The sequence below is a fragment of the Emydura macquarii genome, unplaced genomic scaffold (assembly GCF_026122565.2).
Source record: "Emydura macquarii macquarii isolate MOO-44397 ecotype Brisbane River unplaced genomic scaffold, CSIRO-AGI_Emac_v2 contig_2205, whole genome shotgun sequence".
Lineage (NCBI taxonomy): Eukaryota > Metazoa > Chordata > Testudines > Chelidae > Emydura > Emydura macquarii.
The window spans coordinates 15,805,121-15,830,736 of NW_027132342.1; the positions used below are offsets into that span (position 1 = coordinate 15,805,121).

The following is a 25,616-nucleotide window of genomic DNA, read 5'->3' on the forward strand; positions in this document are numbered from 1 at the left end:
ATGTCTATGGTGCTTATCTCTGCCAAGGTCAGAGAGAAAGATTAACAGGAGAAATGAGGAGTCAGCTATAAGTAGTTTTTGCTTTCTCTTCAGTCTTGAGAAATAGACTAGACAATGTTGATAGATAAGTTGAAATCGTCTGCCCTTATCTTTTATGTTATGCATATGTTTATAGTTAGAAGAGGTAGAAAGTGTAATGTTAATAGCAATAATAATAATAATCTGAGCGTACCAATAAGCATTAAGAATTTATGCATATGTAATTTCTTTGTTTGTGTTTGTATAAATATGCAAGAGAGCATGCCTTCAGGGTCACACACTGACCACTTGCTGGGAAGTGTCCGATCTCTGCAGAAATAAAACTTTGAGACTGCCCAAATACCTGCTTAGATCTCTCTTTTATCTGGTGCAGGGTAAACGAACCTCATTTGGAATATTTTTCCAACAGAGTGTGAATGAAAGTACCAATTGAAACGTGTCAACGAAGTATCTTTTATTAACAAGAATCTCTGTCATTGTAGTAGTGATACAATGTTGATACTGTTTTCCTAGTATTTACATTATTGATACTATTTCACTAAGTAAAGAGCAATATTGATGTTGTTACAGTGTTGATACTTTTTTATTGATACTATTTACCAAATATCTGCATTCACAATAAACCTGGCTTGTTGCCTTATCCCCTGAAAAAGATCCTGTGATATTTGTAATTTGAATAACAAAGTGACACAAAGTAGCTAGAAACCCAGCTTAACCGGCTCAGTGTCACTCCTTATCCTGGCATTGGGAATGGTTTCAAGGGGAAAGGGGGATGGATAAGGCATCCCTATACTCCAGCGACCCCCAGTTGTTGGAACTGCCCCTTGGCTCCATTGACAGTTGGGCATAACTTAGAGCAGCCCCATGGTTTGCAGCCCTTTTTGCTCTCCCCTCCCCTAGCTCAGACACACACCGCTGCACATCCACTCCCCTGAGGGCAGGTAGAACTTTTTTTCTAAATGACGCTTTACATTGGGATCATATAAGGCTTTTACAGCCGGTAATTGGTGCCCACAGCTGCTAATGGCATTCCACCTGTTCCTTAACCCGTGACTCATTCCTCCACAGAAGGAAGCTGTACCTCCCCAGGGCAGAGATGTCAGGCACCCCCCAGGGAGGAGTACAACAGTCAAGGGTAGAACTGGAGCCAGGGAATGTTACTGGGTTAATGTTTACCTAAGATCCTTCTCTTCCCCTCCATCCACATCTGGAACCAGCTGGAGCTGGGCTTGTGGAACTGTGGAATGGGCCAGCCTAGGCCATTGTGACCTCTGAAACAAACCAGGGAATGAGTGGAATGACTCCTGGAAGAAGCTTGGTAGAGAGCAACAGTGTTATCTAATGGTTAGAGCGGGGGTGGGGTCAGGATCACCAATGGTCTATTCCTAGCTCTGACACTAACTTGCTTTGTGACCTCATAGAAGTCATCCTACCCTTCCTTGCCTCAGTTTCCCTAGCTTTACAATGGAGATGTCACTTACATCTATGGGGTCCTTTCAGATCCACATCTGCTGCCATATGTTCAGGTGACAGCAGTGGCCACGATGACATTTATGTTCTGTGCCTCACAAGAATATCTCCGGGGGGGGGGGGGGTGCATGTCTCCCTCACTCTCATTGGAGGGACCCCGATGGTTGTATTTTTAAGAACCCTCTGAACAGCTGCGCATTCTTTGTGTTCACTGATTGGTGGGGACACAGCCGCAGTGTTGCCAATTTAGTCATTTTCAGCCCTCCCTTGTAAATTTGAACATCTCTTCTAATTTCACTTCCTGGGGAAAACACTGTGCAGTTCACAGCCAGTCGCATGGTGCCAACGCACCAGGAGCTGCCCGCCACCTGCTAGCACCTGGTGCAGTGGAAAGTACTGGCTTTTTGACCTCTAAAGCCTCAGTGACACTGGTCCTGTGACACTGTCACGGGTGTTCTCACTGGAGGCACTTGAGCAACAGTCTCCCCTTGTTTCAGTGGAGGTGGGTGGCTAGCAGGGTGTTCTCTGGGAATGGTCGCCCCTGCATCTTGCCTCCACACTGGTCCAACAGAGGTTAGTTGTGTCAGCCTTCAGGTCACTTTGCAAGAGGCACCTTGGCAGTGGGGCAGCATCTCCCCTGGGATGGGTGAGGCAAGGCTTCTGAGGGGGCGGAGGCGGTGGGTGTTCATCTGTCCAAGGGAGAAGTCTCTCAGACTTTCTTCTTGGGCTACGGCCTGTGCTGCTGCAGGCAGCCCCAGGAGGTTGCATTACGTTTTCATGGCTGTAGGTTTACATTTCTGTAAAGACGCAGGCGCTGCTGTAAAAAGCCCAAGAACAAAGTAACTCATCCCAGGGGAGCTGGGAGGATCAGTGAGTTAATCTTTGCCCAGAGCCGGAAAGCAATAGCTCACTGCTAAGCATTCTTATGGGGACACAAAGGGGACTTTGGGCACTGTCTAGCCCAGTGGTTCTCAACCCACAAGCCACTTGCGACCCAATCAGCACCCAGCTGCGGCCCATGTGACATCCTCAGCCAGTATGTATATTATGGGGATGTACATACAGGCAGTATGTATATTATGGGGATGCGGCCCACCTGATGTAACACACAGAGAGCTGCATGTGTGGCCCACAATAGGTTGAGAACCACTGGGTCTAGCCCCTCTGCCGGGCCGTCTCCCACCTCCTGCAAAGCAACAAAAGCATTCAGCTGTTGCTGATCTCTGCCCCTCCCAGCCCACATCCGTGCGCAGTCAGCATCATAGGCTGGGGCCACTTGGCAGTGGGGCCATGTCCAGCTGACATTCTGGGCCAGGACTCAGGGCCACGCCCTGCCAGTGACTGGGCTGCCTCATGTTCAGGTTGCCTGAGGGTGGGGCTGGCAGCTTGGGCTGGCTGGAATGGGGTTCCTTCCCAGTTGTGTTAGGTGGCTCGGCTCGGTGGGGGCGGCTCTGGCCGGCAGCAAGGAAGGGGGTGTAAGGGGCAGGGCCTCAGGCAGAAGGGGCAGGGCCCCGGGCTTGCCTCCCCTAACGGGGGTTCTCCCACCACCCATGCCCACACCGTCCCAGTCCTGGGGACACAGAGGTCTGCCTCCAGGCTCTCCTCCCTTCATGCTGCTCCCCATCACCCCCAGCACAGCCCTGTGCTGGGGGGTGGAGGGTGGCACACTTTTCTCCAGCTCTGCATCAGCCTTCACAGTCCCCTTTACCGCTCCAGTGCTGTCCCTCCCCCCTCAACCTCCTCCCCCTTCCCTGAACCCGAAGGAAGCCCCAGCTTGGCCAGCAATAACTATGCAAGGCGTCTCTGGTACTGATGAAGGGAGGGCTCGCCAAGCTAAGCGCGCTCCTGACAGCATTATGACTCCCTGAGGAGTGCTTCGAACACCAACCGAGATCCCTGCTACATGCCAGGAACGTGCTGCAGACAAGCGTAGATGCTTCCTCCTGACCTCCTCCACTCCTATCTCCCTCTTCCTTCCCTTCATGGCTGTTTCTTTCTCAAGTGCTTCCTCTTTGGCTCTGTTCTTCCTTTTCCCCCAGCATCTGAGAGGAGGGGTCAGGAGCAAGAGAGGGGCTGAATTTCTGGCGGAGTCAGACCGGCTAGGTAAGAACCGTCTCTTTTCAAGGGGCAAAAGACAATCCCCGGCCTTCCGGCAGCCTCGTGGGTCTACCCTCTCCTATTGATCCCCTGGAGAAGGACCCAGCCAGTGGAGGTAACCAGAGAGCTACAGGGACAAAGGCGCTGGGAGAACCAGCCAAGCGTCCGCAGTGTTCCCCTGACTTTCCCAGAGAGGGACCAGCTGCCTGAGTCTGTGCTGGAGAGAGAGCAGAGAAAGCCGTGCATGGGGGAGAGTCGGCTGGGAGAGGCACAAGGCAGGGATAGGAGAGAAATCCCCCAGCACCCCACTCCTGCTGTTAATGCAAGAAGCAGCAGCCACCTCTCATCCATGCTCATTATAAATGGTATTTAATTCTCTTTTAGATGCGTGTTTCCAATAAAAGGACCATTAATAATTTATACACCATAAAGATTACAATTCCCACCCAATGAGGATGTCTGACAAACCCCGCTTAGTGTCGCTCTGCTTGTGGCCAGGTGTGTGTACCATCTCCATTTCCATTGGGGCATCAGCTGAGATAGACAGGAGGCCAGAGAGAGATGGGGAAGGGGAGATGGAGATGGGGAAGGGGGACAGGTGATTGGAGCAAGTGGAAAGCAGAGAGTCTCACACACACAGGCCCTTTCGCAGATTGTCCTCTGTTCCCCCTTGCTCTGATTCCCCAAATGACTGGGCCTTACAAAAGGGTTTGGGTGCCAAGGGCACCCTGCAGGAGCAGGGGCTTCAAGCTGAGGGGATTCTCAGAAGGGAGGGGAAGAAAATCGCTCCAGTAAACCTGGACATGGGGGAAAGGGAATCTGAGTCTGTGTTACCCCCACCCGGGCCAGTCTCCAAGCAGCCTGAAGTGGGCTCACTAAACTCCCTGACAAGAGTGAGCATGAGGGGCCATCTGGGCCCTCCAGACATCCACTGATTGCAAGACACCCCACTGCACGCGATCAGGGAGAAGTGACACATTGTTTCTGAAACTGTCTGGGGATCCAAGAGAGAAGCTGAGTGTCCTCCTGGCACCGCCCTTGGGAATGGAAGCTAGCACCCCACCCCACCCTCTGCTGGAGCCTCCCGATATGAAGGCACAGCCCCAGCTCAGCCAGGCCTGGGCTCACAGCTCGTCATCCTCAACCCACACGACCCTGTTCTGCTCCTGGAAGATGCGGCACCGCACCACTTTCACCAGCTCCTCGGCGTGGCACCAGGACTGGGCATCCACGCAGGCCCACGAGCAGGGCAGGGCATGGAGAGCCTGCTCGGCACTCCGGCAAAGCTTCACCACATCCGAGTCACGTTGGCCTGGCTTCCCCAACAAGTTCCTGCCAGAGAAAGGGAAACACACCCATAACACGTTGCCCACCCAGAGAGCGATGGTGCCCCAGTGTACCACAGCCAGCCCTCCCCACCCCTTCCCTTTGTTCTCTCTTTGAGCATGGGCCAGCATCACTCTTTCCATGGTATGACCTCTGCTTGTCCTCTGAAGGGCTTTTTGTACCTGAGTCCCCTGACATTCTTCTCGGTGACCTCCACGTGGATAACGATGGGGTATATTTCACTTTTAATTAGATCCCTCACCCTCTGGAGGCCCACCTCGAGCAGGCAGTGTTTATTCTGCAAGGAAATTGAATAGATTTACTGATTTAAATGGAAAAGAAATAACCCAAGTCCTTGACAGTTACATTAAATCAAACCCCATACTGTGAGATATCATTGCTTTTCCAGTAGTAATTCCATTAAATGTGGATTTACAGCTAACCCCGTGAGGGAACCAGAGAATTAAAGAGCAAGGTCATCTGATCCGTAACAGGCTGTGTCCCCAGCCTGGCCAGGGGGCCCTCTTATCCCTCCCTCCCTAGCACCCAAATCATAGACTCCTTTCCTTCCCCCTACCACACTCCCCATTCAGTGGTCTCTTCTCTTCCTCTCTCTCTCCCCCATTCAAGTATCCCATCCTCTTCCTAGTGTCCAGTGGGACCTCCCGCCCCAGCAGGCAGTGTCCAGCAGCTGTTGCTCTCAGTTCAGCACCTTGCCGATGCACTCCCGGATGGCGCGGATCCTTCTGTCCGCCCTCTGCTCCTGGAGGGAGCCTCTAGCCACACAGGCTTCCTGGGGAGGGGTAGCAGCGGCCTGGTGGTTAGCAAGGGTCTCTGCAGTGGGAGGCAAAGAGGAGTGTTGGATGTGACAGATATGGCAATTTTCTGCAATATCCTGGCCAAGCCTTACTGAATTAAGTTAAACCTCATTGAATTAAGTTTCAGTACCCTAGGAGCTCATTGTATTAAAAATGCAGCTGTTTACCTGTTATTGTGGGGTTGTATTTATAGTCTCTAGGAGACATGACTAATGTAAACTCTAAGAAGTGTTATGAGCAACTGGGGATGCTTTGAAACAGTGTACCAGACAAACAAAGTGGGATCCCTAGAAAATACTTGGGAGGAGGGCAAGGCAACTTCACACCTCCAGACCCAGCCTTTTGAAGCTGTGCCCTGAGGAGACACCCATTATGGGCTGATTACCTGTTATATGATGGCAAGATCAGAGGCCCGAACTGGATATGAGTGACTCACCAATTGGGGGGGGCAGGGGAGGGCTTGTTCTGAACTAACAGCTGTTATGAACTTGTGACCCCAGGGAAAATCCTTGGTGGGGTTTGAAGGACCCTTGGCCATCGGCCAGAGCCCTTGTTGGAGTTGGGGTAATCACTGGTAAGTTTATTAGCATGCACGTAGGCTCTTTTCTTGTTTTTAATGTGTTTTCGCTGTAGTGCTCGGATCTTAAGTGCTTGCTTAGACAGAGCTGTGTGGTCACTTAACTGTGGGCAATAACACCACGTACGGCCTTTGAGGCAGGAAGGCAAAGCTGGCCTGCTGAGGCAGTGCAGGCAGGGAGCTGTGCAGCCTGGAAAAACCCCATTCAGGAGGACTGCGGGTCTCAAGAGAGGTGACAGAAGTCAGGCAGTGGGTGACCTTGCTGGACTACGAGGGGGTATACAGGTGCAGTTGCCAGAATTGTGACATTGGATATGTGGTGGGAAGATGCCCATAAGACCCGCCTTCTACCTGGGTGGGGGCAGTCCAGGCTAGCCAGAAGGGGAACCCTGGTAAGTGGCTTTCATAGGTGCCCCAATGCCACCTGGCGGTGTGGGGTGAGAGTGGGGCCCTAGGCTGCAGGACAGGGCATTCGCAGGACAGCACACAAGCTGTACGAGTCACACAGCTCACACATGGAGCCAGGCAGAACATTTTCTTTCAAAGCCTCCTTTTGTGACGGAAAATGGAGATTTTCACCAAAAAAATGTTTGTTGTTTTTTAAAAAGTTTTCAAGTTTGGACAACCAAAAATTTCTGAAGGGAAAATTGATGGGGAGAATTAGTTTTCATGGAAATTTCTGTTGGGAAAATTTCCCAACCAGCTGAGCTAATCAGTAAAACAACAAAAATGAGAGGGAGAAACATCCTTACAGGAAGAAGGGAGAGAGCGCGGCGCCGCAGCTGGTTACAATGGACACCTGGAGGCAAACGAGGAAGGGACAGAGCTAGTGGAGCTGCAGTCCTTCAGGGCAAAGCCAGGGGGCGCTCTGAGAAAAGGGCTTTGGGCAATCTGGAGACACCTACTAGAGTGACCATTATCTAACCAAAGGAAGACACTCCAGCCAGGCCAAGAGACGGGCAGTGTCCCTAGGGCCACGGAAGAGCCTGGGCAGGAGCTGGCCCTCCAGCAGCTCAAAGGGAAGCATCGCAGCCAAGATGATGACAGGAGGCATCAGGTGTTTCGGAGAGTCCCAAGCGAAGTGGGACCCGAACTGGTTAGAAATAGCCGAAAGATGAACCGGCAGCAGCTGCCGTGTGGGAAGAGCCAGAGAGCATTGCGTCAGCTGCTGAGGAGGACACTGAGGCATCTTTCACCATCCCTGAAAGACCTGTAGGTGCACTCTCGGGTCGCCTGGGTTCTTAGACAGCTACCACACTTGACTGGAGAGGGCCTGCCACGGGCCTGGGTATCATCACTCTAGAGGTAGGAAAGACCTGTCTTCAACAGCATCAAGGCCATCTCCCTGGTAAGCGGCTGCGGACTAGCAGGAGGGAAAGGGCAATCCTCCTCCTCCTCCGAAGAGCCGTGTGACTAGCGCTGGGACCAGGACTCAGCCGAGCTGGGCTCTGTTCCAGACTCTACCACACGCCCCCTGGGAGACTCTGGGTAAGTCACCTGATTGCTCCTGCTCACCAGCTGGGCACAGGTGAAAGTCCAGGCGCGAGGTGGGCAGGTCGAGCAGGTTCCTGATGAGCCTGGGCGCAATGCAGTCAGGGGAGAGCACCACCGGGCGAGGTGCCTGCACCCGCAGGGGGCGCACAAGGCTGTAGGGCTTGGGGCTCCTGTCTGGCTCTGGAAGAGAAGCAGGTGAGCGAATGAGAGCTACGAGCTGAAAGCAGCACGGAGACCGTTCCTTTCTCCCACGTCAAACCCACTCCGGCCACGTGCACCCCACCCTCCCAATGCCTAGAGCCACCCAACCCCCTACCACACCCCCTGCCAGACCCATCACCCCCTCCCTGCCACTGCCCACCCACTGCCAGCCTCACCTGCCTGGTACCCTAGCCTCACTGCTTCCCCCACACCCCTCCCAATCTCAGCCTGGTAGGCCACGGAGACTGGCTATGACTCCCTTCCCAGCTGTCCAGCCCCACCTCCTGATCGCCTCACGGGGTCGGGGCAATGACACACACAGGGCACTCCGCTCCCTTGGGGGGCAGGGAGGCTGCACAAACCCAGAGCTCCCTGAGTCACACAAGGAAGCTGCGGCCCAGCTACCCATCCTCACCCGTGAGAAGGTGTGTTGAGTGAGGATGGAGAGTCCCAGCTCCGCCAGGCAACAGCCCCAGAGGGGACACAGACTTTGTCCCTGGGGGAACCCCTCCCCCTGGGGGGGCTGTACCAGAGGAGGGCGCAGAGCAGAGCAGCAGCTCACCTGGGCAGGGATCCAGCAGCAGCTGCTGAGGGGGCTCCACCTGCGGTTTGGATTTTCCCAGCCTCAACTGCCCCAGGGTCCGTTTCTTCAGCTGAGGAGAACAGGGAGAGACCAGAACACAGAGCTCCGCTGTGCCCCACCGGCACAGAAAGGGCTCACGTGGGAAGGCAGATGGACAGGCCCAGACCCCAGGAGGTTCAGGGGCTCCACTGAAAGGAGCATGCAAAAGCTCCCTGACACGAAGCACCCCTCCCCTCCCCCACAGCAGCATGCTGCCTGCTGAGCGTCCCCCCCTCTGGGAGGCTGAGACCCAGCTTGGCACACTGCCCCACAGAGCCCCCAGGCCTGGCCCTTGCAGCATTCCCAGCCCCTAGGAGGGCAAGAGATAAAGACTCCAGCCCTGCTTTTCTCTCACAGCCTGGGGGGCTAACGCTGGCACTGCCATGCTCCAGCCAGGGGAGAGTAGACAGCATGGCCCTGGCTGCTCCTCCCATTCCCCACAGCACGTAGGGGGCTCAGACAGTCTCCAGCCAGGTGGTCTCCTCTCCCCTTCATTCACCCTGCAGCACATTTCAGTGGCGATGAGGATCCCAGCACAGAGCATGCTTGGGCAAAGGAGCGTGTAATGCCATGCAGGGATTGAACTTAGGCCCTCGGGGATCACAAAGCAGGAGCCATCACTGCCTGAGCCAACAGCCCCAGCTCTGCTAGCCAAGACCACAGCAGGCTCATCGACCCCTATATGTCCCCATCTAGCGGCGGACGGGACACAGAGCGACACACTCGGTGGGTGCAGATTACAGGTACTACGATCCCCACCCCCACTTTCCACCGCTTTCTCCTCCAGCTTACATTACTCCCGCAGCCCCTCTGCCGGCCTGGCGCTTGGCCTTTCTCCTGTACCTTCAAAAGCTGGTGAGCCCTGGGAGGAGAGAGATTACCATCAGGTAGCTACAGAACCTAAAAGGGGTGTACCCCACTGAACCCCCATAATTCTCCTGGAACAACACCGGGAAGGGACCTACTCTATCACCCCTTCTCTTGGGGGTGCTCAGATGCCACGGTGATGGGCACTACACTATGATATGATCTTGAGAACCTAGACAGCTCGTACTCCTACAGAGTACGGGAACCCAAAGGCAAAGGGAGGGAAGACAAACGCTCCTTCCCAATTGCCAAGACCCTAAAGAGAGGGCTTCCTCTGACGGGGACTGCAGCCCCCTGTGCCCACATTACCTGCTGTAATTAGGCACTGTTCCATGGTCCAGGTCCCGCAGCGTCAGGGGGTCGACGCGGGCACAGTACCACTCCAGCCGCCTCTTGTGCATGGTGTCGGTGACGTGCAAGATCTCCCAACGCTTGACGCACAGGGCATAGGGGTCGGATTGGTCCAGGAGGGTCAGATTGGCACGCACATAGAATGAGTCTCCAGTCACTTTCTTCCCTTCTTCTAAGGCCTCCTTGAGCGGCCGGTACCCTGGGACAAGAGAGACAGAATGAAATTCACCACAGCCAAGCCCCTTCTCCAAGAGACAGGCAGGAGCAAGCTGGGCAGCCATCTCTGGAACTTCTGGGCCTCTGTAACAGCCGTGCTACATGAACTGGTATTCACAGCCACATGGTCTTTGGTGTGAAGTGAAAGCCTGGTAGTGAAAAAACATGAAGAGTCTCCTGTGAGGCAGGGTGGGGGTCTTAGGGCAGGGAGGGACAGGGCCCAGGACTCAGGGAGCTGCAGGCTGAATGAACAAGAGAGTTGAATTCCCCTTCTCACCAAGGAAAGGGAAGGCGATTCAGCCTTTACCGTAGTGAAGGCCATCATTACGCCAAGACAAGCAGCAGCCACGGGGATTTACCTGCCATGTCGGGCAAGAAGATGAGAGCAGCTGGGTCAGCCGAGTGCAACAGGCTCAGGTAAGCTACCTCCCGGGTGCAGTTCTCCAGGGACAGCACCTCCCCGTTCGGCAAAGACAGCTGCCAAGGAAAGACAGACAGGAGGGAGAGGTGTGACCACAGGCCATACCCCATAGCCCCTCCCACCACTCATGCCATTAGATGACAGAGCTCCCTTTGCCCAGCACCTCAAGCTGCTAAAGGACAAATGAGCTTTGGAAGGGACTGAAATCTTCATGACGTAGGGCTTAACCCAGCCTCTTGCCACTGGGGCTAGGGGAAAAACTGTCTCTGACAGCAGGCTATCCTACATCTGCCTATTACAGAGTTTCTTGCACCTTCCTCTGACGCCTCTGCTGCCAGCCTCTGCTGCTCACAGGATGCTGGAGTGGCTCACACAATTCCTCAGTGCTCTTCATCTGTGGCTTCCCTCTGACTGTCAAACCTTATATCCCCATGCAGCCCACAGCTCTTCGGGCTCTGACGTTCATAGAGTTCAAAGCCACAAGGGAGCACCAGATCATCCAGTCTGACCTCCTGTATATCACAGGCCACCAGCACCACCCAGCCTGTTCGCCAACTAAGCAGCGTCAGGCATAGTTATTACTCAGATGGGAGACACTCGGGTACTGGAAACTCAAAAAAGGTGCTTTTCCCTCTTACTCAGTCCCCCAGCATGGAACCATGTTGCTGGAGGTGCTTGTCCAGGTTTGTAAAAAGGAGTGATTTGTCCAAGAACAGGGGTATTAATCCATGTAGCCTGGCCAAACTACAAGTCAGGTCATTATATTCTGCCCCCATAAATACCCCACAGCACTTCCACTGGAGGAATTATTCTCCATATAACTTCCTCCAAAGCGTGTGAGGTGTCACTGAGGCAGAATGGCTGCATTTCAACAGGGAAGGAATGATCCAGCCTGTGAAGTGCTTTGGGACCTGCAGGGTGGCAGGCACTATGGAGTACATGGTAGTATTACTACCACCCAGTTTTCCCAATGTCCCGACTGGAAGGAACTCTCCAGCCACTCATTCCAGAAAGATTCCGTATCTAAACAGACCTGTCTTCAAATGCTCACTAGCATTATATTATTCAGCCACTCCTTTCTGTGCGCCTCATCGGCAGCGAGTGGTTCCCGATGAACAAGGGAGACAAAGCTGGGACTCAAGCTGCGCAGAGGCCTGTAGCTGTAGCTTGCTTGTTTCATAGACGTTTCCTGTTTCAGATGGACTGTGGTTCCATACATCATGACAATCTCCAGACTCACCTCTAGGAGCCGGCACCCCTCTGTCAGGCCTGTCCTCTCAGCCTCTGAACCTGGCTTCACCCACTGGACATAAACCCCTGTTCTGTTCCCCCCCAGAATGGAGATGTCCCTTCCAAGCCCCCTGTCCTGGGGCAATGGATTGCTCAGGTGACCCATGCTAGACAGCTGCACCACCGGGGATCTGGTAAGGGAGAAAACAACAGGGAGAAATTCAAGCCTATTGCCTTTGCAAGGAACCATGTCCATAGTCTGGTGTGTCAGGACTCCTTACGTCAAGATACTGAGACTCAACAGTGAGGTACATGACTAATTACCGACCATGGCTGCTCTGCCTTGTCCCACCATGCATCAGGCTCAGCGCAGACCCCGAGATGGATTCTCTAGGGACAGGTTCTCCCAAACCCTAGTCAGGATCTGAAGGAGGTGTTCCCTCCATCGCCTCCTGCAGGGAGATGTCCCGATCTCCCACCTTGTTGCCCGGCACCATTATGATGGACTGGGTCAGAAGGAAGGGATAGGAGCCCCATTTGAGGAGCAGAGCCTAGGTGAAACCCATAGACAGTTTCATCCTCTGATCCCCTCAGGAAGGGGCCTTTCCTGATACGAAAGCCCATAATGAAAGAACAGGGAGACCACCCCAAGACAGGGAGCGGGATTCCCCAACACCTCATTGTTCAGAGGATGAAATCCTTAACCTTCCCCAGCACCGAGCCTAACACAAGGATGAGTAAAAGGAAGGAAGCACCTCCTGATGAGCTCCTTCTGGTCAGAGGTGGTGGACAAGCAGATCTCTGACTTCACCGTGGTGTATGCACTGCCAGAAAAGGAGGAGAGACCGGCCAATGAAACAGGAGTGGTCACGCTGCCTAGAAAAGAGAGAGAGAGAGAGACGAGAGCAAGTCAGCACAGATGACTGCATAGACTCAGAATCCTGCAGGGGTCCAACGCAGGATTGCCCTGGGTCTGCCCTACCTGAAGGGTATTTGGAGTGAGACAGGTAGATGGTGGGTGGAAGGAAGGTTAGAAGTTGCACTGGACACTTGGACACCTGCAATGGAGCCTGAGAACAGGCAATTTCCCCTTCCCCACCCTTTCAGCAGCAGGCCTGGTGTGACTGCAGAACACAGGTAGCCTGTAACCACCCACCCAGCTGGGGAGCCGTAGCCCTAGAACATGCCACAAATCCAGCCGGTCCTGAGATATACAGGGGGACGTGCTCAAAGAGTTACAACCCATCACCAAGGACCGCTAACATCCTGAAGTTAAAGCGTTTATCTCTTCCAGTTCCTACCCCTCTGGCTCGGAATCGAATTCTCTGTCAAATAAAACCCTCTGTAAATTACATATACCAGACCAGAATATCCTAAAAGCTCCACAGGAGACAGGCGGGCCCTCCACAGACTGCTGCTGTGGCTGACAGGCGAAGCGTGGGACAATGGTGCCCCCCAGTGGGCGCATGGCCTTGCAGCTGGTTTCATTGATGGAAGGCACGGGGGACGCTCCCTGTCCCCTCTCTCCCTGATCTCTCCCTCTGACACAGTTCCCAGGCAAGTCCTTCTGGAAAAGCCATGACTGCTGGTACCTGTGTCCTCCATGCTGCCAAGAGACCCGCAGGACAGGCTGGAAGGGAGAGGGAAACACAAAGGGGAATCACTAGGCAACAGCGTTTCTAACACCCATTTGTAGATCCCGGAGCCCGGATCCACATCCAACCCGCAAACATGACGACCAATACATTGGCATCTGCGGACGCGGCTCTCTGTCGATATCAAACAGGGCTCACCTGGTTGTGTCACGCCATGCGCCTACTATGCCTGCCTGGCTCCCCCCAGCAGCTCCTCCCCCCACACAGCCAGCATTGCCTGCCCCTCAGCTCCCCCCTCCCCGCAGCCAGCTTTGCCAACACCCCTCCTCCCAGAAACACCCTCTCCGTGAGCCGTCCGCGCTCTTGCACCCTTTACCGTCGGTGCGCCTCTCCTCAGCAGCTGCGCACCTACATTATTCCCTCCCTCATCACCGACATTCCCGCCCCCCTGCAATGAGCCTCCAATTTTCGGCAGCCAAGGGCATGTTTCCCTAGTCTGAAGCGTGTGCCGGAGATCGCAGCACTGCAGGGTCTTGGCGCGCCCCTCAGCCATCACTTCAGCCCCCTGGCTGCCAGAAGCTGGGACTGAAGCAGTTGGCATTTCCCCTCAACCGGGGCCCAGCCTGCAGCACCTGCTGGGGAGGCTGGAACCGAAGGGGCCTGTAAGGGGTTGTAGTGAGGTACGGAAGGCTCAGGACTCCATGGGCTACCTTTTGAAGGGCACGAATCCATCTTCCCGCTGCCGTCGGAGGATGGAGCCAGCACAGGGGGGGAAGGGGAAGGTGGAAAGGCGGTTAATGTCCTTCTCACTCTCTGGAGGCACCTCCTGAACAGAGCAAGGGAGACACCAGCTTGCATCACATCTGCCATCTAGAGCCAGCCTCAGTCCAATTTCAGTGGCGCCTGCCCCTGTGCCGCCCTCCCACTCCTCTTTGGGTGGGTCGGCTTCAGATCCCAGCCACAGCTGCTGGCACCACATTCCTGTTCAGTGCCCATCTATTCTCCACCCCTCCCTTGCTCCTGGAGGCTCTGCCAGGCCTTGCCACCCCAGGAGATGGGGGAAGGGTCTCTGAAGAGAGGAGGCAAAATGCCAAACCTCACCAAGTCCCCATCCCTTTGCAATCTGCATGACAAGTGGCGTGGTACCAGCCGAGGCCGTGGGTAGGTGTGAAGGAGAGGTGAAGTGTAAAGGGAATACCCATCAGGTCCTCACATTCACCCTCCTCCGTGACCCAGAAGGAATGAGCTGTCAAGGCAATGGGTGCAAGCAGAGAAAAGGACTCCGTGTGTCGTTAACCTGTGGAACTTGCCACTGCAGGATATTGCCAAAGACTAGGAAATTCTAAGGATCAGGGTTGAAATCCTGGCCCCATTACAGTCAATGGGAGTTTTGCCATTGAGTTCATTGGAGCCCAGATTTCCTCCCTAGCTTTGTGGGTGTGACTGAAAATCAGTGATACTAACTAGGGGAAGGGCCACAGATCACTGTGCCTGAGAGTGAGGAAGAGAGTATTGAGCAATTAGGGGCACTGGTGGATGTGGGGGGCTGGTCTGCTCCCCATGAACGAGAGCCCTCTGAAAACAACACTGGGAGCTCCTGGGTTCTGGTCCCAGCTTTGACACTGACTCACTGTGTGAACTTGGACAAGTCCCCGCCCCTCTCTGCCTTGTGAAACCTGGGTCACGCCACCACTTACCCAGTCTGCAGAGGTGCTGCCGGGCTTAGGGCTAAGTAACAGCCTGGTCCCCCTGCTCTTACCATGCTGTGGTTTGTGGAGTCCCCTGGAAAGGTGATGGCAGGAACTCGCAGCGTGTCCATGGCTCCGTTCCCCAGGGAGGAGGGGTTATCACTCAGGCTCCAGGTGCTGCTGAAGTTGGAGCAGAGGGAATAGGAGGAGGTACACACCTGAGAGAGAAGGGACCCAATAAGAAGGTCATTGGCCCACCCTATACCCGGGCCCTTTGGAGGCCCCTCAGCCCCTCCCTTCTTCTCTTCACACTCCCTTTCCACTCAGGGTCTCATCCCCATCTGCCCCTCCCTCAGGGTCCTACCTGCCCAGCCTTCTCCTTCTACGTCCCCGTGGGCTCCTTGTCAGTTGTCACTCACCTTCATGCCCCGGTTGCCTTGGCATCGCTGCAGCTGTGCCTGCAGGGTGCTCTCCATTCTCTCCGCCTGGCTGAGTTTGCTCAGAAGCTCGTCTCTCTCCTCCTCCAGGGTCCGAACCCGTTTGCGGTACTGGTCCTTCTCGATCAGGCTCTGGGAGTACTGCAGCTGCACCCTGTCTCGGCTCTGGATAGCCTGTGGGGAAAGAGTCAGATTCCAAGGGCAGCAGGGACCGTGGTGATGATCTAGTCTGCCCTCCTCTAGAACACGGGCAATAGAACCTTCCCCAGAATAACTCCTGGAGCAGATCTTTTAGAAAAGCATCCAATCCTCATTGAAAAATTGCCACCAGTGGAAAGAGCACTAAGGGTAAGAGGGGAAGGAGGGAAGTATAGGCATCAGGCCTACAGAGCTAGCCCCCTTCTGAGATCAGGAAGGGGATCAAGAGTGGAGATTTGGCCCCTTTCCTAATGGGGAAGAGGAGTCTGGATGGGAGGACAATTCACCTGATCCCTCTCCTTCTCGATCTCCTCCAGCTGAGACAGCAGCGTGTTCATCCGGTGTTTGTACAGATCACAGTCTTTCTGCAGAGTCCGGTGCTTCAGCTGCAGATCCTCCATCTCCTGCAGGTACTGGGGACAGGAATCATAGGCCATCCCTACACTAGCAAGTTTACAGCAGCACAGCTGTACCGATGCCGCTGCGCCGCTGTAGGATGGCTCGTGTGGCCGCTCCACGCCGGCAGGAGAGAGCTCTCCCGTCAACATAATAAAACCACCTCAATGAGTGGTGATAGCTATGCCAGCAGGAGAAGCTCTCCCGCCGACACAGCGCTGTGCACACTGCCACTAATGCTGGCGAAACTGATGTCGCTCTGGGAGGTGGTTTTTTCACACCCCTGAGCAACGTAGGTTTTGCTGACATAAGCAGTAGTGTAGACATAGCCAGAGTGTCATGCCTTCCAGGAGCAAATATCCCAGCTCCTCGGGGCCCCACTGTTCAGCTGTACTGGGAAAAGGGGGTAATACCTTATCCCTTAGTTCCTCAGCCCACTGCAGCTCACTCTGCACGGAGTGGAGCTTCTGGCACAGCTCCTGCCGTTCATCCTGGGCTTCCTTCCAGTCGTGCTCCAGAATGTCCAGGAGGATCCGCTGGGAGCCCGGCGCCTGGGGCTCACTTGCTGCCTAGGAGAGGAGAGAGCAGAGTCGCCTACCACAGGCACCAAGGGATGCTCCCAGCTACGGGCCGTCTCACACTCCTCGGGTAAGGGGACTGACATATGAGTGTTGTAATAAAAGTGACAACCGCAGCAGCACCCAGCCGAATCAGGGCCCTGAAGAGTTCACACCCCAAACAGCCAAGACAGACGAAGGATGGATTACTGTGGAGAACTGAGGCACAGAGAGATCAGGGGACTTGCCCACAGTCACACACAGAATCTGTGGCAAAGCCAGGAAATGAAGCCAGATCTCCTGAGTCCCAGTCCAGTGCTGTCCCAACAAGCCTGTCCCCTGAGTACTTAGCATAAAAATCCTGTTACCCCTCCTCAGGTGTGAACCTGAAAACCTGGACTGCTAAGGGTCCCCTAAAAGCACCAAAGGGAGTAAGAGAATCGGAGTGCACAATTTTAGACAAAGACCTTGTTGCTGTTTAGAATTCAGCATGGTTTTAGCTTGCTATTCCGGTATGTCCTGGGATGTTGGTCCTTCTATCCCATCGTCTTTGGGGCTGTTGCTCTGTCATGCTTGGTGCAAGGTTCCCTGTCTATTCTGATGTCTCTCTCTATAGCCCCTGCTTCTTGTTAGGCTCTGTAAATAAATCTGATCTTTGCATCAGTTTTTCCCACCATGGAAACAGCTGTATTTAAAACATGCCCAAGTGGGGGAGAGCAGAGTCTAGGGTGACTGCCTGCCTTCAGCATGGCTCAGCCCCAGAGAGGGACCCAAGGAGACAGCCTCGATGGTCTGCAACACCAGAACGAAGGGCAAATCTGGTGATGGGAAGAACCTACTGCTCATCTCTACGCTGCATGGTGTGGCCAGCTGGTTAGAGGATGCCACAGGAAGCATCCACAAGGTGATCAGCCTTGAAAAGCAGCTGATCCTCCTGACTCTGAGAAGGGAGGGTGGCTACATGGTATCTTGGAGGAGAAAGGCTGCTCCAGGTTATGCAGGGTGGTGATGGTCAAGCAGCAGGGGCAGGGGGAAAGGAAATGTAGAGATACCGAGCAGAGCTGGCAGTGTAGAGTGCAAGGAGTATCAGACTATATCTCATCCCACACTCCTTCCATGCAGTCTCTCTCTACCCAGTAGCCCTATTCAACCCTTACCATCCACCCTCCTTCCACTCCACCCCATCAGCCCCTCTCCGCATGCATCACCCATCTACCCACGTTTGTGCGTTGCCAGCTCTCTCTCAGCCATCGGCTCCTCCTTAGCATAACCATACAGGACAGAGCTCTCCACCCCACTGGGGGTCCAACCATGGAGGAATAAGGGTCTCACAGCCTGTTTTCCTTTTGCCCCGGCTGGTACCTGCCGCATGCTCTGCAGCTCCTGCAGTGAGGCTATCAGCTTCTGGTTCTCGGCCTGCAGCTCGGACACTGTGTCAGGTTGACCCCGTTCCTCTGCCTCTCGCTGGGGACCGGCGGACGTGTGTTTCCGCAGCTGCCTGCACTCCTCCTCCAGGCTGCTAACCTTACATTGCAGCTGGTCCACCTAGGACAGGGAGAACAAAGACAGCCTCACGCCCTCCGCCTCCACCTTAGGTACCAGGGAGGGAAGCGGGGAGGTTGGTACGCAGGGAAAGGGTTTGGGAGAGCCAGGGCTGAAATAACATGGTGGAGAGGGCCTTGTATAATTGGGGGGAGGGCTCTCTTCCGGCTCAGCTCTCAAGTGAAAGGGGTTTGGTGGGTGAGACAGAGGAGGCTAGCTCTGTACCAAACTCTGATCTCCAGTTTGTTGAGTGACTGCCACTTTGTACTGTAACCTTTGTGTTGCATTGCAACCTCCATTGTGGATTAGAGCATCCATTTGGTAGCAGCAGCTTGGCACCTAGTGGAATGACTCTATCTGTGAAGTTAAAACAGGGCAAACTAGCCCCTCAGCTCCATTGTCTCTCAATGAGCTGCCAACTCCTGGAGCAATGACCTCCCTGCATACTATAGCTGTCTGACTTTGGGTGGGGGAGGAGGTGGAGCAAGGAGCTGGAATTTCCCAGCTAGAGCACATGGCTGGGCAAGCTGCAGTTTCTCCTGTTGGCCACCTGACCAAAGGGGTCAGAGGCAATATTTCAGAGAGGGGGTTTTCTGAGCAAGGGCCCATCCGTCCATCACCAGAAGACCAGGTTAAGGAGGCGGAAAGGACAGACTGGTTGAAGGATGGTGACCAAATCCAGGACTCACAGACAGGGTGAGATCAGAGTTGCGTGGCTGTGTTCTGGACTATTTGTTGTTTTCCAAAAATCTGCGACTCTTGAGTTTGCTTTGTTAAGAGTAAAGTCTCTGTGGCTAAGAAATTCCAATGCTAAGCCTGTCTTCCTTGTTTTCCAGCCTTGCTTTTTTTGTCTCTGAAGGGGTTAATCAAGAAACCAGAGCTTTCACAGCCAGGTGGGCTCTGGGGGAATGTATCTAAGCAATTGGGGGGAGGGGGCTCAGAGGGGTAGGGCACTAGTTCTGGGGTCTAGGCAGCTGGTGTCAGACAGGGGATCTGTGCCTAGGAGTAGGTCAGAGGGTATGTATGTCTGCACTACAGTAGAAGACCCCGGCCTGAGCCGGGCCCAAGTCAGCTGACTCAGGCTTGCTGGGCTTGGGATGCAAAGCTGTAAAAGTGCAGTGTTCGCATCTGGGCTCAGGATGGAGCCTGGGCTCTGACAGCCCACGAGGGCAGGGCGGGGGTGTCCCTAAGCCTGAACATCAACACTGCAATTGTATAGCCCCATGGCCCCAGCCCAAGTCGGCTGACCTGGGCCAGCCACGGGTGTTCTACTGCAGTGTAGACACCCTGAGAGACCCAGAGCTGGGAACAGTGACCAGTCAGTACCAGACACAGGGAATTGAGTAGCACATGCAGACCAACGGGAGGGCAAGGGGGGCAATTGCCCAAGGGCCCGGCGATTTAAAAGGGGTCAGGCGGATGGGAGGGTAGATACGTATCCTCCTCTCCTCCACATGCCCTCTTCCCCAGAAGCCATCGCCGCTCGCGCTCTCCATCCCTCCCCTGAGTGGAGCTTATTTATTATGTGCCATGCAGGTTCCCGGTTCATCGGTAATCTCCCTGTGGAGTCCAAAGGACCCCAGATCCCAGATCCTCCCCCAGTCGCCCAGCAACCTGCATGGCACATAATAAATAAGTAAAAGCTTCCGGTGGAAGCTCACTCGGACTTCAGCCATCCCTTTCTAGGGGAGCCATTGACTGCTCTGCCCCAGGGCCCAATATTGCTGTTGGGGGTGCCTGTGCCCATGGGATCCAGTGACGGGGTCCATTCATCACAGCCTGGTGTCCATCCAGAGAAGGGGACTGGGCCAGCCTGTGACAATAGGTCTCACCCTACTCTATGGTGGATATTTGTCCATATTACAAAACCCCACAAACAATTCAGCTGTCTGTGCTCAGAAGCAGCCTAGGATTGCTATAGCAGAGAGTGATGCTGGGCAAGAATGAGGGACATGGGCAAGAGATGTGGGGATCTCCGGGCTGAAAGAGCAGAGTGTGAACGGGGCTGGAGCGAGGGACATGGGCAGAGCTGTATATGGGCATCCAGCCCTAGAACAGCAGGGGGGCAAGCGCGGGGCATCGGCAGAGCTGTGTGGGAGCCTGGGATTGGAAGAAGGGGGAAACAACCCAAGGAAAGGTTACTAAGGAGAGAGTTGTTAGTAGGACGGCTGCACCTTGAGTTAACTTATTTCAAACAGAGGAAGTGGGTGTGTTATTGCTGGAGGTGAAAGCCTGATAACTGGGGCATGGTGTCATGAATTCCTTCTCGCTTGCATCACCTGAGGGGAGGGGAGAGGTGAGGTGGGCTCTGTGCCCAGCACTTCAGGAACAACCCCAAATACCAGGCAGTACAGAGCACCTCGCACACAAACACACACAGAGCCTAACGCGCACACAGCAAGACACACATGCTCACTCCTGCAGAGAAATGGATACGGACATAATATAAGTGGAAAGAATAAATATAACACCAACCCACACAGAGCAACATGCACTGCCCCAATACACACACACACACCGAGCAACACACAGTACACCAGAACACACACACAAGCACACACACAGACGGTACACACACACGCTCACAGACCAGCAGACAGGACACACACATGCTGACGGAGCAATATACAATACACGTACACGCTGAACACACCATCACATACTAATATGCAACTGAACGCACACACGTTTTCAGTAAAACACTCATACAAAGACACATTAATACACAACCTCAGTCACTAGTGCACATACACTCTCTTACACACACACACACACTCAGTAGTGCCTGCTATACTAACATAGAACATGCACACTCCCCCTTCCACACCCCCTGGCTGGGAATACCCATCACACCTCTGTACCTAACCTGCAGCCTACCCCAGGCCCATGCTCTGTAATAAGTACACCCACCCCAGCCCACCTTCAGGCCGACTAACTGCCAGGCACATGCTCTCCCGCCCTGCCATACCGCCAGCTGCAGGTCCCGGCTCCGCAGCACGGCCAGGTTCTTCTCCTCACACAGCTGTGCGTAGCGCATGGCCAACATGTAGTTCTCATCCTTCAGCCGCAGCAGCTCCATGCTGTTGGAATCCCACTCCTCCCGCAGCCTCTGGCACCGCTCCTGCACCTTCAGCAGCTCCTGCAGTCGCTGTTCCAGCCGGGTCCCCTCCTCTTCCAGGGCCTGGTTCTTCACCTTTAACTGGCGCTCTCTCACCAGGTGGTCTTTCCTCTGCGCCCTCATCCCCTTCACCTCCAGCATCAGGAACTGGGTCAGACCCTCGGGGCCCTCCTCATCTGGAAGAGAGGAAGGTAATCAGTTCCTGGGTGCTGAGACAGGGACAGCTACCACCCTGTCTTACATCTGGGACACAGACTTGTCAGTCACTCTGTATCCCTAAAACCAGGGTTCAAGGTGCCCAGGTTCCCCCCCCACACACACACACAGGGCTCTTCCCAACGCAGGGTTCAGGGCGCTGGGTTCCCCACACACACAGGGCTCTCCCCAAGGCAGGGTTCAGGGTGCCAGGTTCCCTCCCCTCCCCGCCCCACAGGTTTCTCTAAGCCGCTGCACAGCTGGAGAAGAAGGGGGCTGCTTCCCTACCCAGGATCATAGAGCAGCGCTGCCCTGGCTCCCTGCCTGTCAGCTGGGTGAAGCGCTCTGGGTAATAAAACTCCAGGGATTCTAGGAAGGCTTCATAGCCTCGCTTTCCTCGACCTCGAAGGATGTCCATCAGGTGTCCTAAAACAAGACAGAGCCACATAGGACCAAAGCATTGCTAAACCCATGAGAAACTGTGTGTAATGACATCACTGTAGGAAGAAGCAAATTCACCGATTCCCACCACTTCTAAGAGCAGGAAGGAGGCGAGAGTGCTGGCTGTGTGTGTTTTGGGGGGTTGCTGTAGAGGACAGGTCAGGAGCACCGGCTGTGGCGGATGGGATAGCGGGATATCTCTGTAGGGAACGGGGCAGGAGCACCACCTGGGGCGGGGAGCGTTGCTGGAGGGAACGGGGCGGGAGTGCCCGCTGTACTGGGGGGATAGTCGCTGCAGTGATGAAGGAGTGCTGGTGTGAGAGGAAAACGCAGGCCTGGAGCTCTGAGATGTGGAGTCTCTCCAGTGAGTGGCAGGGCTGTCCTGGGTAAAGGAGGGCTCCACACCCACTGTGGTAGCCTGGTTTCTCCCACCTGTGCGGTTGCTCTTGCAGGGGAACCTGCATGAGCTCAGCACCTCCTCCTCGTCCTGCTCATCTATCACACGGCACTGGCGCAGGTAGGGCGTCAATTTTGCTGGGTTCAAGGAGCGGGTCAGTTGGTGCCGCACTCTCTCAATCTTCTCCCACAACACATCCTCCTCCTCCTCCTCCTCTGAGGGGCTATAGGCCTGTCCAGGGGCATCCTCGGGGCCTGGGAAGGGGGAAGGAAAAACTAGTGTCGTGAGAGTGGGGAGTCACAGACATAGAGCGACGCTAGGGATCAGCTCTCCCCCGACCAGGCCCAAATGGTGGATCAATCATCTTAAATATCAGAATGGTCCAGAAGGACCAAAAGGCATCCACCCACCTGGGGCATCCAAACTGGAGGGTGAAAGAGAGGGTGCCTGTTCTCACCCACTCCAGACAATCTGCCACCCGAGGCAAAGCTCACCACCTCTTTTCCGCAGCCCCCAGAGTGAGAATGGTATCGTCATTTCCGAAACTGGAGTCTAAATGATACCAAACTGCACAGCAAGGATGTTGAGTCAAGAATTCAGTAGAGGTTAACCCATCAAGGAAAGGGTTAATTATCTCTCGGTCTGTTCTACTTGGGGTAATTAGAATGCTAAGTGCCTACAGTCTTCCCATTGGCTAGAAGGCCCTGGGGAGAAACAAAAGCTGTGGTGTTGTTGCAACTAATGTTCTATCCTACAGCTGTAATTCATTTGTTCCTTTGGAGACAGAATTGTGGAGAAGGGGAATTTAACAGCAACCACTGAATGGTGTGCTGGCTGTTAAGACGGTCTGGCTATTGTTTTGAACTCTGCTCCCTGGAAATTTGTGAGTTTGAATTATCCATTCATTAAGGAAATTTAAGGAGGTACCCTGTGACTGTTCAGTAAAACAACCAGCTTCCTGACAGGCGGTCACAGCCGAAAAACCAAGGCCTGCCTGGTTCCGGAGGCTGACTTCCTCTCTCCCTCCCTCCCCACTCCCGCCCTGAGGTGGACCCCTCCATGTAGGACTGAGCTGAGTCACTCCAGATGGCGGGGGAGGGCAGCGTGGTGTCTATAAAAATATTGTCAAGTCTGAGTGAACATGGAGACTGAATTCCCTTTGCCGGTCCCAGTCTTCTCCCCACACACACCGTGCAGACCTGGTGGAGGAGGGGCTTCCCCACAGCACTGGGACCCCACTGGGCAGCTGTGCGTAGGTGGGGTGAACAAACACAAATAGGCCAAATTCTGCCCTGCTGTAGAAAGTGCAGCTCCGCAGCCTCCCCCAGCATAGGTGACGGCGAGGAGGTGCCTCCGGGGCAGGGCTGTGGGCCCTAAGAAAATTCCATGAATCACAGAAAGCAGACAGTCAAAAGAGCCACTAAATCATCTAGCACGCCCCCACCCCTGCCAACCCGCCTTTGTCCTGGGGCAGGTACATTTGCTAGTGGTTTGTGCACTGTGCCATTAAAAGTCCTAAAGGATGATTTCGCACACACCTTCCCCCTGCACGCGCCTGCACACATACACATCCTTCCTCTAGTCCAGGGGTTCTCAAACTGAGGGGCGGGACCCCTCAAGGGGTTGCAAGGTTATTATGGGAGGGTCGCGAGCTGTCAGCCGTCACACAAGCTGGGGCTGAGGCTTTCAGAAGGGTGGCATGACATGAGGGAGGGTGGCATGGCATGGGAGGGTCGCCATTTTGGGGGGCAGGGGGTCGTCACAGCCTGAAATATTTTCGAAGGGGGTCCCATCGAAAAAAGTTTGAGAACCCCCGCTCTAGCCCGAGAACAGATAAAGCTAGTAAAAGACCACCACGCACTAACATCTCCCTCCACCGAACACTTGCCCCTGGCTGGCAGGGCTCTTCCTACCTGTCATGCCAAAAGGACACAGCCAGAGCCAACCACCGGATCACACTTCCACTCCCGCAAATTGCCCTCTGCCTCCCCTTCCTGAGCAGCCAGCGTCCCTAAATCTCAGTGTGTCACCTTTCCAATTCCAAGTGCCGGGTTAGCCTAATCCCAGCTGAGAATGGGAGCAGGGGTGGGGTCATCGGAGACTCAGCTATGCTCCAGCTCTGGTTGGCTGACCCGGATTTCAGTCACACAGAAAGAATCTGATCTGGACTGTGTTCCCCCCGGGGCAGGTTTCTGGTTGTCTCGCAGTCCCCATGGGTGTGTCCCAGACCCTTCCCCACCCTCTCTCTCTTTCTCAGTTTGTCATTCGCTTGGCTGGATACAGCGTGCAGAGCAGCAAACTCTAAGCATGTGAACAGTGTCTAGTCACAGCCTAACCCCGCCCCCTCCCCCAAACTTTACAAACTGAGAGACTGTCAAGACAAACTCACCCCTCATCCAGGTAACAGGGACCTCAGCCCCCTGCCAGGCAGCTGCGTGGGCCAAGCCTCTGCCCTGGAGGTCGACAAGCATGGGCCTGCAAGGGGACTTGCGGAGTTCACAGAAGTTCCAGAGCCAGACCACTGAAAATAGCCGGCCCTCTCCTATTTGAGACGGGGGGGGCTATTCACTCGAGTCCCTCAGCTGATGGCCAATGCCACAGCGCCAGCTAAGGAGCCAGGTCCCAAACCACTGGAGCCAACTGCTTCCTACCTTTCTCTCCTCCTCCTCCCTCTCTCTCTCTCTCTCTCCTGCTTTCACCACCCCCCACTCACTCTCTGGACACACACCTGGCATGAGCAGGCAAGGATGGCAAGGCAGGGCAGAGGCAGATTTCCTTTTCAGGAATGCAAGACCTGAGCAAAAACAAGTGCTGACACCCCTCCTTCCTGCCCAGGAATGCAAGCTGTGAATTCCCTTCCGAGAGAAGAATCCAGCCAGGTGGGCGGCGAGGGAGCATGACCTCCGGGGATAGAGAGTGCTTCCAGCTCGGGGCTAACCCTTTCCTCCGGCTCCAGGCAGCTGCACGGTGACCGTCAGCTCCTCTCCCTCACAACTGCCTCTCGGACAGCGTGTTGTTCCCTGCCCCAGTGGGTCACTGACAGGATGTGGGTTGCTTGGCAGCATGCCCCTACCTCCTGTCCTGGTGCATGCGTCACATTCCTGCCAAGCACAGGGGCCCAAGCTCTATGGTGGCAGAGGTCATGCTGCCAGCTGCCAGAAGCCTGCAGGCTGCCCCTGACCTGTGCTTACAGTAGCATGCCCTTGATCTGCTCAGGCACTTGGGCAGAGAGAGAGAGGCAGTGCTCGGTGCCAGGGTGCAGCAGCAGCAGCGATCAGCTCGGGCCGTACCCTGGGGTCATGGGGAGGCGGAGAGGGGCTGGG

At 54.8% G+C, this 25,616-nt stretch overlaps 1 protein-coding gene across 6 annotated transcripts; it reads right to left on the reverse strand.

The window, feature by feature from the left end:
- Positions 1 to 607: 607 nt before the first annotated feature.
- Positions 608 to 25,256, reverse strand: CARD10 (caspase recruitment domain family member 10). 6 transcript variants are annotated; one of them, XR_010921963.1, is made up of 22 exons: positions 24,683 to 25,256; positions 22,329 to 22,547; positions 21,744 to 21,881; positions 21,111 to 21,436; positions 17,963 to 18,145; positions 16,457 to 16,612; positions 15,935 to 16,060; positions 15,432 to 15,623; positions 15,084 to 15,230; positions 14,035 to 14,150; positions 13,322 to 13,359; positions 12,485 to 12,605; positions 11,740 to 11,920; positions 10,438 to 10,555; positions 9,821 to 10,061; positions 9,437 to 9,506; positions 8,585 to 8,675; positions 7,825 to 8,001; positions 5,645 to 5,766; positions 5,115 to 5,230; positions 3,398 to 4,938; positions 608 to 2,326 (listed from the first exon to the last, which is right to left on the reverse strand). XR_010921963.1 is itself a non-coding variant. In XM_067559446.1 (21 exons), the coding sequence occupies exons 1-21, from the start codon at positions 25,026 to 25,028 to the stop codon at positions 4,731 to 4,733; spliced, it is 3,093 nt and encodes a 1,030-aa protein (XP_067415547.1). In that variant the 5' UTR covers positions 25,029 to 25,256; the 3' UTR covers positions 608 to 4,730. The 6 variants fall into 6 exon arrangements, 5 of the variants coding, with proteins under 5 accessions (XP_067415547.1, XP_067415545.1, XP_067415544.1 ...); XM_067559446.1 differs by having other exon boundaries at positions 608 to 4,938; positions 25,022 to 25,256; XM_067559444.1 differs by having other exon boundaries at positions 608 to 4,938; positions 7,843 to 8,001.
- Between the last annotated feature and the right edge of the window lie 360 nt (positions 25,257 to 25,616).

What these genes read in the sequence shown, in the direction of transcription:
- CARD10 (XM_067559443.1), bottom strand. Translation starts at nt 24,764, where the DNA reads ATGCTTGTCGACCTCCAGGGCAGAGGCTTGGCCCACGCAGCTGCCTGG. An exon ending in TGGCAGCATGGAGGACACAG is followed by an intron (nt 12,606 to 13,321) that starts GTACCAGCAGTC and finishes TCTCTTTTCTAG; the next exon opens with GCAGCGTGACCACTCCTGTT. An exon ending in TCCGGGAGTGCATCGGCAAG is followed by an intron (nt 5,231 to 5,644) that starts GTGCTGAACTGA and finishes ATTTCCTTGCAG; the next exon opens with AATAAACACTGCCTGCTCGA.